General features: G+C 34.5%; 1 protein-coding gene across 1 annotated transcript in view; it reads left to right on the plus strand.

The window, feature by feature from the left end:
* ELOVL2 (ELOVL fatty acid elongase 2) overlaps window positions 1-9,358 on the plus strand; it is a 102,562-nt gene extending 93,204 nt beyond the window's left edge. Inside the window, exons 6-8 of the mRNA XM_051970689.1 lie at window positions 1,510-1,634; window positions 3,145-3,279; window positions 5,146-9,358. Coding sequence (XP_051826649.1) covers window positions 1,510-1,634; window positions 3,145-3,279; window positions 5,146-5,271 — 386 coding nt within the window. The 3' untranslated portion in view covers window positions 5,272-9,358. The remainder of the gene's footprint in view (window positions 1-1,509; window positions 1,635-3,144; window positions 3,280-5,145) is intronic.
* The last annotated feature ends 2,647 nt before the right edge of the window (window positions 9,359-12,005 follow it).

Here is a 12,005-nt window from a genome sequence, read left to right on the forward strand (position 1 = left end):
TCACATTGTTTAAAAAATATCTATCTCATATACTGCAACATATTTAACATATATAGGACTGCTTGCCATCTAGGGGAGAGGGTGGAGGGAGGGAGGGGAAAAATCGGAACAGAAGCGAGTGCAAGGGATAATGTTGTAAAAAAAAAAATTACCCTGGCATGGATTCTGTCAATATAAAGTTATTATAAAATAAAATAAAAATAAAAATATATATATCTATCTCAGCTTAACAAAAACTTTAGTATCCCAGGGATGTTTATAAAGGTTGGGTGATTTTATTATGGCAAAGTAGTTATGCAACCATCTTCTCCAATGTATAAATGGCTGCTCCAGATATGTCTTCCTCTAAGTTTTAGTACAAGTATTTATTCAAACAGCTAACAAACTGCAGCAAGGATGTAATGTGTTCAAATATTCATTTGTATTTGTATTATATTGTATTTGTAATTGTATTCAAAACAAAAGCATTCATAATGTATTCAAATTTATTCAAAAATAATATATTTGAAGTTTTGCTTTAAGCCCACACTGTGTGTGGGCATCTCTTTCTTGGAGTTATCAATATATTGCCCAACAGAACTAAAAAATGTGTTTAATGACTCTGGATTGTCAAGCAAGAATTTGTTCATTAACTCTCAAGGATCTTAATCATAAATTCAGAGACAGAAGAGATTTTAAAAGCCAACGCCAACTAGTCCATTTTTCTCATTTTACAATCTTCTATCTGTCCATCACATATTAAGTGCCTACTACATAGAAGGCCCTGTGCTAGGAGCCAGGGCAATTGCTAAGATCAATCAAATAAATAAGGGCACATCTTTGCCCTTGAGAAGTTTACAATTCAATGGGGAAAATGAGGTGTATAGGGGGAAAAGCTCATTCAAAATAAAATGTAAGGTCCAAAAAGGGATATTAGTGAAACACTATGAAGTTTCACAGGAAGAAATGAACCTTTTTAGATAGAGGAGCACCAGGGAAAGCTTTATGGAGGCATCAAAATACAATTTGAGCTTTGTATAGGAACTCAAGACAGAGATGGGATAAAGCTATCACAATATATATTATCATCCAGGCATTGAGCATTTATTTATGGGATGGCCTCTAATGATCTGTCATTTATCTCCATATCCATGTGGTAGATGCTCATACATATTTGCAGATTGGTTATAGTCAAATTAATAACAACCTAGGATTATGTATCATCTTCATTAGTCTAATAAGAAAAAACTAGGGACTCTTATGGAAATTATAGCCTTTCTGGAAAAAGCAAAAAAAAAAAAATTTTGATGCAGCCCTTCCAACAATAAACTTGCCTTAAATATTAGAGTAAGAAAGGACATAGCCAGTGTAGAGCCTTTGAAATAATTATTATTAGATAGTGGTATCAGAATTAGTTAATGATTTCTACATTTTTTACACAGCAAAGAACTTTAAAAAAAGAGTTGTGTTTTGATCTTAATGGAGTTGATCATGGTTTCTAAAATAGTCGTTTTCATGTTCTTTTCACAGGTTTTTTTGGACCAACACTGAACAGTTTTATCCACATTCTAATGTATTCCTACTATGGACTCTCAGTAATTCCATCCATGCACAAGTATCTATGGTGGAAGAAATACCTCACACAGGCACAACTGGTATGTGAACACTTATTTCAACTTTTTTTCTTTTATAGCCCATGTGATAAAATCTACATACTTTCATGCAAGAGGAAAGAATACCCAAGATATCTCTATCCTGTTAAACTCTCATAGTTTTGATGGCTGACTTTAAAAGAACTAATCCTTATGTATTAGAATATCCTTTATATATATAGGTAGCAGAGGAAGGTGGTTAGCTGCTACTTTGAAATAGACAATAAGTTCCTCATTACATAAAGTTTATACAATATTTTAAAATATTAAGGCTCAAAAGATCTGTGGAGAACACCTACCATGGACTATTTTCCTCATTTTATAATTGGAGAACATCATAGCCATATGTTATGTGAAGCAACTGGTCAAGGTCAAACAGATAATTCCTGGCAGAATCAGTACTTCTAGCTTCAGGGCCAGGATTCTTTATCAGTTATGTCATATTGCTTCACTAGGAAAACCTTCAAACTTATTTATAGGCTAAAATCTCTTTTTTTCTCTTGTAAATTAGATTATTAGAATCTCATTATTCATTCACTGTAAGGGGTTTGGAGGAAATCATAGTCTTTTGGAAAGGGGAAAGGGAAAGAGAATTTTAATGTCTTCAGTTTAAGGGGTTTGGGGTTTAGAAAGGACTCAACCAATGTACATTGGCATCTTCTTTGCAATCTATAGTCTTAAAGATGTGCTGTGGGCAATGAGAATTTAAGTAAATTACCTCTGGACCAAAACAGGGCTTAAATCTGGCCTTTTCATGCTTTTCATGCAATTTTCTCTCTACGGTAAATAGACAAATGAGATAAAAAAAAAAGTTATGACTCTTACAGAACCCTTAGATCAGAGATTTAGAGCTGGAGAAGACATTAGAAATCATCCAGTCTTACTCCTTCCTTTTATATAAAAGAAAACTAAAGTCCAGAGAGATTACACAAGTATTTAAGTGGCAGAGCCAGGATCTGAAACCAGGTTTTCAATTCGAAGGTCAGCTAAGTGGCACAGTGGATAATATGTCAGGTCTGTATTTAGGAAGAATCATCCTCCTACATTCAAATCTGGCCTCAGACACTTATTAGCTATGTGACCCTAGGCTAATAATTTACTCCTGTTTGCCTCAGTTTCCATATGTGTAAAATGAGTTAAAGAAGGAAATGGCAAACCACTTTTGTACTTTTACCAAGAAAATCCTAACTGGGGTCATACAGAATCAGACATAACTGAAAACAACTGAACAACAAATTCCAATTCTAAATCCAGAATTCTTTTCCCTATGGCCCACAACTTATGGAATCATGATTATATGGAATATAATTTAATTATTCATCATGTATTTCATATAATGGACAGTTATATATTTACAAATATTCTATCTAGGATAAAAGAATTGTTGAAATTACTTTAATATGTCTTTACTATACTCAGAAAAACTTAAGGAACAAGCTTCATGATTTTTAAGATTTTATGTGACTCAAAAGTTGATTCATTTATAGCTCTAATTTTTGTGTAACTCTTACAGATCCAATTTGTGCTAACTATATCACACACCCTGAGTGCAGTTGTGATACCTTGTGGTTTTCCTTTTGGCTGTCTCATCTTCCAGTCTTCCTACATGCTCACATTAGTCATCTTATTCTTAAATTTTTATGTTCAGGTGAGTTAAAAATAAGTGTTCTTAGATGGGTAAGCAATGCTATCTTTTTAAAATAGATTTCTACATCCTGACATCATATTTACTTTGTACTTTCAAAGTCGGAAATATGATAGTATTGTCTCATATAACTGATCCTGGTCCAGGAAACTTACATGCAAAAACAAATAGCAAAAAAAAAAAATTTTTTTTGTAAATGAGTTTTTTCCTTTTAAATCTTGCTATTATATTATCAAAGTTGTGGCCTTTGATATTCATTCGAAAGAATTTCTTTCAAATTATTGAGTAAGAAAAGGTCATATTTGCCTCTTTTTTTATCAAGTACTATATCCAGAAAAGGAGATGGATTTAATAAACAACTATATAACAACTCTTTTGTTTAAAAACTGATAAAAAATGACAAAGTATAGATCACAAGTGAATGAAATTTTAAATTAATCTACTTTTATAGGAGTGGAGCAAAAATAAAGAGCATTAGAAAAAGATAAATTTGACATACAAAATAATTTTTGAAATTGTATTCAACTGTTTTCTGTTTCTATAGAGAAATAAATAATTCCTTCTTATTTTTTACTTGTGTATGTTGAAATTGTAATTTTGCCAAATCATAGAGAAACTAACACTTTGAAATTGGCTTGGTAAATTTGCCTTTGAATGCAAGCTACAAAAGATAAATATCCAGCGATACTTTCTAGGGATAATTGCACATGAAATAGATCAAGTTGCTGATCGTATCAGAGGGAGCTACGAGAGTCATTCACTTTGCTACTTCATGGCCAGGAACAAAGAAAAGCAGATTGGACAGTCCAGTGAGGCTAGAATTGGTTACATTGGCTCAAATTAGACCAGAGCCTTTTGTGAGCAAAACATTTCATTCTCATTCCTAGGTGATACCCTTGACTGCCTTAAAAATAATTCCCTTGCTCAGCCTTTACAGGTGGAGCTTCTGTATTTTGGCAGGGTAGTGGGGAAATGGCACAAGCCAATTCAGGTAAGGACCAGTACCTTGGCTTTTCCTGCTACAGCCTCAATAGCATTTTATTGCATCCTTATATAACGAGGTATTCAAACATGCATGGACAGATCTCCTTGAGTCCAAAAATCAGGTTACACTTACTGGAGAGATAATTGCTGTAGCAATAGTCACATGAGAGATACATAAGCTAGGAGTAGGAGAAAAAAATAAGCTTTAAAACTATGCAACTACTTTGATTTCTATCTTATTGTCATATATAAATAGAGCTCAGAGGATATTCTAGCTTTAAATAAAAGGAAATTCTGTGTTCATTCATGAATTAAATCAGCATTTATTAAATACTTAATAAATCATAGGTACTGTACTAAGTGCTGGGGATAGAGACAAAAATAAAACATTTCTTGATCTCAAGAAGCTTCTATTCTATTGGTAAGAAACACTAGTTATACAGATAAGTAAATATAAAATCTGTACAAAGCATGTCTAAGGTAATTTGAGTGGTAAAGAAGGGATACTAGCAAATGGGGGGAATCAAGATAGGTCTCATATAGGAGGTGGCTATTGAGCTTGCACTTTAAAGGAAACTAGGAGTTCAAAAAAGTAGAGGTGAAGAGAGGGAGCCTTCCAGGCCTATAGAGAAGGTTGTGTTACATGAAGGCAAAAGATAGAAACTTGTGTGCAAAGAATAGAAATTAGGCCAATTTGACTTAGAAAGTTCTGTGAATAAAGAAGTATAATCTATAGTAAGCTTGGAAAAGGAAAAAGTCAACTAGAGTCATTGTGAAGAAGTAAAAAAAGTTTTAAGTACTGTTGGGGGGGGGGATGTTACAATGATATAGACAAACTCTCACTGAAATACTTTTATATTTTTTCCTGATCTGCATGTCCAACAGACATACCGGAAAAAGCCTCTGCGACAAGATACAAAAGAGAACCCTACAGGAAAAGAAATCACAAATGGTTTTCCCAAAGTTCATTTCATTGCAACTAATGGAATTGGGAACAAGAAAGCACAGTGATAATAGGAAAGAGAACAGCACACAATGGAGCCTAAGAAAGTCTTTTGTTTTAAAACAAAAACTGAGTTGAAACAGTTCTTTAAATTTTAGTGCAAACTGACATCTGTTGTTTATAAATCATTTGTACCAAAAATGTATTATTAATTCATTGCTATTAGGTTTAATATATTTACTAGATGCTTTGGTCAAAGGTTAACCACTGAGATGATGCTGGAAATTTTAGATCTCAACATTAATGTAAAAACCTCTCAAGTGCCCTCCCATCCCCATGTTTCTTTTTATGATGCCTTATACACTATTTCCCAAATAAACCCAAAGAACATTAAGCATTTTCATGGTAAGCCTTTAAGGAAAAAAGTTAGGATTTTGTTCAGGTTAAAATGTTTAGACTACAATGTTTGTTATCTTCTAGGCTACATAGAGTAGGCAGTAAACCTGTGGATAGAGTAGTCAATCCATTGGGCTCAATTTGGCATAAATCTCTAGAAATCATTTAAAAGGGAAAATGGAACAAGGAAAGAAAGGGATCAAGCAGAATGTCTTTCTTTCCAAAACCACAATCTACTTTGTCTCACATTCTCTGATTACTTCCTCCCCCCCAAAAAAAAAATCTTAGTGAATTGGTGATAAAATTTGCTTTTTTATTTTAAACTTTGAAAATTAACTCTGCTAAGAGAGAAAACATGCACTGCCAAATCCTCATAACCACAGAGACTTTGGCTAGTAATCTGACTCTTCAGAAATTCATGGAATCCTTGGTCCTTTTAAACTACCATATTTATGTCTATCCTCTTCATTGGTTAGCCTTTGAATTAGTTAATCCAGAAAGCCTTTGGATTAATTAGGATGCAGACAGATAGCCTGCTCAGTATGAAGAGTATCCTCTGTTTCAGATTGTTCACATTTCCCATCTCTATGCAATGACTACAGTTCAATCTTCTCTTTTGTTGGGTTGTATGCAATACTGACAATTATTTTGATATCAGAATTAATTGAGCAATGGAGATAAGATAAAAATGGAATTTTTATGGTGCTTATTTTGGACTTAGAGATATGGCAATAATTGCCTTATACAACCCTTTGAAAACTATTTTACATTCTGAAGTCTTGGAAGGAGGAAGTGGGCCAAAAGATATAGTTAAGAAAGAATTCCCATAGAAAATAGTGAGACAGTAATGAGACACTGGCAAAGGCAAGGTTAGCAAGTGAAAGCTGGCATTGCTATATTTAATGGGGGCCAACCTTAAAAGTATAGGAAAGCCCTGGTGAGAATTCCTCTTTCCCAAAGGGAATATTGAGATTTAATTTAATACTGTGATACTGTCCTGAGATTAAAAGTAAGAGAATGTTATCTGAATATTTGATAGAGAATAATTTCTAGCCTGCAGAATTAGAAGGGGCAGCTTTAGAACATCTTTTTACCCACACTTGGGCTTACTGCAGATGTTCCTCATTTTTTAGTCTTTTAAAAATGCTTTTAAACTTATTCTCTTGGCATCAATCGCCACAGAAAAAGCATTTTCAATTGGTAACTTTCCACCTGCTGCTTGTCACCTTTTCGAGGCACCCTTAATAGCTTTTCAATTATTTTCTTATAAAAACTTATGCTTACCCCTAATTTCTCATTCATTTACATTATTCACTTAGGCGATTGTGCCACCACCTTCTGAGAGGTCCCCTGAATACAGCATTTAGTCTCAATAAATTTTTAGTATGACTATCTGGTTTTTCCTTTTCTTACCACAGTTTAATATTACCTTTTTAACTTCGATCCATTTCTATTGAGCACAACAGAGCAGATTTCAGTCCCATCTTGGCGCCTTTTCAATGAGTTTTTTCTTTCTTTCTGGCATATTGGAAATAAGTCCAGCCTCCTCTAGGCCTCTAAAACAGTTAACCATTTATTCCACCTTGCATTAGTTTATGTTTTCTCTCCCTCACCCCCCACACTGGAGCAGTTATTACCTTCTAATAGTCCTTCAGTGAGGTCATACCTTCAAGCCAGCATAGCATTTGCACAATGCCTTTTAAACCTAGAGCTAGAGCTGATAGCAATTGTCATAGCTTCTCTTTGGCTAAAAATAAAACAGGATGAGAAGGATGCTCTTTTGAGAAATCTGTTTCTTCTTCAGGACTAGGTCTTAGACAAAGCTGAATCTTGTTACATATAATCAAGGTAAAAATGAACTTTTTGCAAATAGCCATCAAAGAGGCCCATTTACCAGCTTGTTCCTTCTAGTCAGTTTGCTTACTTATTGGTGAGGCACTTAAAAGTCCCCACTTAAGTGTCTGGGGCTAAATGAGTATTGCACTAGTCAGTCATCTTTTCATGCTGCTTAATACTAAAAAGCAAAGAGGGAAGGTCCTCTTTCAGTGGAATCATAGTCAAACAGTTGTGAGCATAGGATGGCTCAGGGCTGTTGGAGGCAAAGAGGGAAATATGACATTTTGGGATAATCTCCATAGACAAGCATGCACGTAAGCTGGCAGCCTTGAATACACAAGCAATTAATGGTTCAAGGTTAACTCAGAGCTTTGTCCAAATCTAAACTGGTCTTTAGTTTCACTAAGGCCTAATTTTAAAATATACACACATGTATATATAGCTATAATATACATACAAAATCATAAAATCATTCAAGGGCTTGGAAAAAGCACACACTCATAGCTTTGAAATCTTAGCTGTGAGAACTGAATCAGGTGTGTTCCAAATACTTCTGTCTTAAAACACCTTTGAAATATTGCAACTTTGAAAAAATAGAAACATGCTGAATTTTTTATAAAAACATTGTAAATAAAACTTTTACATGTCTGTCTAATCCTATGTTGTTTAAGAAATAAGTGCGAGCAGAGCTTTTTGGTTGGGGAAAAAATGCTCTTTTCCCATAACAGTGAAAGAAAATTAGATTTTAGTGAATACATATATCTGTTGATAGTTTCCCTGTGAAAAAAAAATTAAAATGAAATGTGTCTAAACAGAATGGAACATGAAATTTTTCAACTTACTTTTAAAATACAGTGCTATCATTCATGTAGTATGTATTGAAGGATAAAATTATTTTCACCTGAGTATTATTTGTGTTTGTTTTTGAGGGAAAATGTCATTTGCTGGTAGGTTGGAGGAAAACAAGGGGGTAAAAAGCCAGTCTGAATTCTTTCCAAAGAGTCAAAGACACTTTCCTTATTTTGTGAATGTTTCAGGTATTTTTCTGTTTGAAACCTGTAATAGGACATCAGTTTCTTGTATTCATATAGAAAGGACTTAAATCTCAAGAATACAGCATCATGATAAGGGTGGGCAGAGAGGCAGGAGAAGCCATTTTTTTCTTCATATATTAAAAGCATTCAGTATGATTGTTGTATATTAAATTTATTTTTACCTTAAGCCATAAGTTGTGATTTTTCCTAAGTATATGCTTGTTTATAGATCTGAATGATTTGTCACCCAGAAAAATACTTATACCTAGGAAAGTCTGTAAGTGTTCAGCTCCTCATTTGATTTAGTGAGCTCTTGATTCTATAGAACAGTGGGCAATAGTGGAAAGAACTTGAATTTAAAGTCAGGGATTGTGAGTGGGAATCCTAGTTCTGCCATTCCCTGCCTGAATGATCAAGAGGCAAATCATTTTAACTTCTCTGGGTCTCAGTTTCCTCATCTGTAAATTAAGCACTTACAACTGGAAGGAATCAGAAAAGATGAAGTAGGTGGTGGCCTTTCAGCTGAATTTTGATAGAAAAATTCTAATTTTATATAGACAGTATGGTTTATTGGACTGAGGGTTGGAATTCAGTCAGAAAAATCAGGGCTTAAGTTTACTTTGACACTTGCAAACTTTTGACCCTAGATAAGCACAGCTTCTCCATGCCCAAGGCATGGGAGTCTCTTGATTACAGTTGAGTTATGGATATGCATCAGTGGAAGGAATTTTTCACGTGGATTAAATTGACAAGAAAGAAATTAATATGCCACTTTAATGCTCTTTGCACTTGCCTTATTTGCCCCGTCCCAAAACAGTCCCAAACAGTATCTTATTTTTTTTACTCTACCTGTTCAGTTATAATGACAATAAAAAGCCCTATTCCAGAATGTCTTTTCTCTTTTCTCAGCCAGACAGTAAATACTGTGTGCTTACTATTTGCCAGGAACTGTGCTAAGCATGGGAGATACAAAGTAAAGTAAAAGATGTTCTGGTTCTTAGGTAGCTCACAATTTGATGGAGGGGGAGGGAGGAGAAGATAACAGGCAAACAACTATATACAAAAAAAATTGGAAATAATCATCTGAGACAAAGGTGCTAAAATTAAGAGGGACCAGGAAAGGATGTCTATAAAAGATGGGACTTAAAGTCAAGAAAGCCAACAGATGGAGATGAGGATGGGGGTACATTCTAGGCATGAACTGCAACCAATGAAAGTGCCTGGATTTGCAGCCATCATGTCTAAAGAATAAACAGCAAAGAGGCCAGTACCCTGCATCACAGATTAAAGGGGCAGAAGGGAATGGGAAGGTTTTAGAGAACCAGAAAGGTAAAGGGGTAGGGAGTTTGAAAAATATGGTCAAGAAGGGTTTTAAACACCAAACAGAGGCTTTTATCTTTGATTGTGGAGAGGCTAGGGAGCCACTGGAGTTGATGGAAGATGGGAGAGGTGACATGTTCAGATTTGCACTTCAGGAAGCTCTTCAGCTGAGTGGCAGATGGACTGAAATGGGGAGAGATGAAGATCCACATCAGAATGGCTTCCTTCACATCTTTCAAGTTCAGGTAAAATCTTACTTTTTATAGGAAACCTTTCCCAATCCTCTTAATTCTAGTGTCCTTTCCCCCTTTAATTATCAAAGGAAAGGCAGGTAGGAAGGATGTTATAAAGGTAAAATCGACAGGTTTGGCAACTGCCTTTTATGTTTAGAAGGAAAAATAGAGCTGTACAATTGACATTGAGATATGCAGGAATTAGCTGACAGGTTAATGAATATCAGTGTTACTCAATTTGATATACTTAATGAAATTCAAAAGCCTTAGTTTTTGAGAAGCCAGAAAAGGAAAACACCAGTTTACAATGTGGGATTTGATTTATTTAGAAGGAAAAACTACTTCTCTTATACATGAAAAAGACAACGACATTAGTTAGTGTAACTAATCTGCATTTATTAAATAAAATTCAAGCCCAGGACTACTTTGCAGGGATTACAGCAGTGTATGTCACTACTTTTGGAAAAATAAACCCTGAAAAGATTTTATTTGGGTAAAGAATGCTGTTTCTCAAAATTGGGATTCTGAGTGAATGAAGAAGCCCCTTTTAAACTATTTTATAGTTTTAAAACCCCAAATATTTTACTTGAGGTTTTTTCTTAGACTGTACATAATAGACTTTTTTTCCTTCTTGCCTTCTTTAAAATGGCCTCTTCCTTCATGTAATGCATCCCTGATAGAGGACTCAAAATTAAGTATCTATTTATAGTTTATAATGGACTTGACCTTGGCCAGCTTAAAACAAACAGCAGTAGGACCGAGTGCATTAATATAATCATTTGAGGCAAGAGTAAGGAGTTATACATTCTATGGATGCACTTAGGTCTTGGGCAAATAGCAAACATAATGAATTACTTTTCTCTACATAGTTGTAAAAACAGGAATAATCTACATCCCATCCATATGCTATATATAGAAAGGAAGGTATAAAATGGTCTAAATTTTTAGCATGCATACTTTATAGAGATAATTTTTAAAAATCATCTATGGTAGTTTCTGTTTCTCTACTATGAAGACCTAACACATTTCATTTAAAGGTTGACACTCAATTCCCTCCTTGGAAGAAATGATCTTTTCTCCCTGAATCCTTCCTCCTCTGTGAGCCTCTTCTAGACATTAATACATTCTATTGCCTATCAATTATTGGCTATGTCTTATCCATGCAAAAAATGTAAGCTCCCATGCATAAAGGGATCATGTTTGATTCTATCTGTGGAGTCATTTGATCATGGTGCTTGTACACTAGTCCTCCTCCTCTTCCCTTACTCCCCAGGAATTTTGAATTCCCCCACCTTGGATGCTGAGGTTATACATACATACATACATATATATATACATATATATACATATATATGTATGTATATATATATTTCTGTTGTGATTGCTTGTATTTGTATCCCCAGACCTGACCACAGTGCTTAACACATGTTACCATTCAGTCATTTTTTTAGTCACCTCCTATTCTTTGTGATCTCATTTGTAGTTTTCTTGGCAAAGATATTGGATAGTAAGTGCTTAATAAAAGTGCTTAATAAATGCTATCACTATCCAGCACAGTTTGCAAGATAGTAGAAGCCCTTCCTATTACCCTTTAATATTGGTGACTTCCATTCTTCTAACAACTTTTGATATTCTCTTCCATTTATTTTGTATCTATCTTGTAGGTACATCATTGTTGTATCTCTCCATTAGAATATGTGCTACTCTAATGGCAGGGGCTGAATTGTTGCCTTTCCTCAGGTCACTAACTGCCTGGGATATAGTGAGCACACTTGACGTAATGATAATAAATGTGTTTTGAATTAAATTTTTCTCAAACAGAAAGACATGTCAGGAAAAGTCAGGCCATGGTGAGTCGGGAGATGATGGAAGTGAGGACAATGATGATGAGCATTGAGGACAAACTACCAACTTCACAATTTTGTCAGGGGTTAACATACTGATACTGGCAGTGGAATATAATTTTTCCTTTTTGATTAAATG

Source organism: Antechinus flavipes, chromosome 1 (assembly GCF_016432865.1).
Source record: "Antechinus flavipes isolate AdamAnt ecotype Samford, QLD, Australia chromosome 1, AdamAnt_v2, whole genome shotgun sequence".
Classification (NCBI taxonomy): Eukaryota; Metazoa; Chordata; class Mammalia; order Dasyuromorphia; family Dasyuridae; genus Antechinus; species Antechinus flavipes.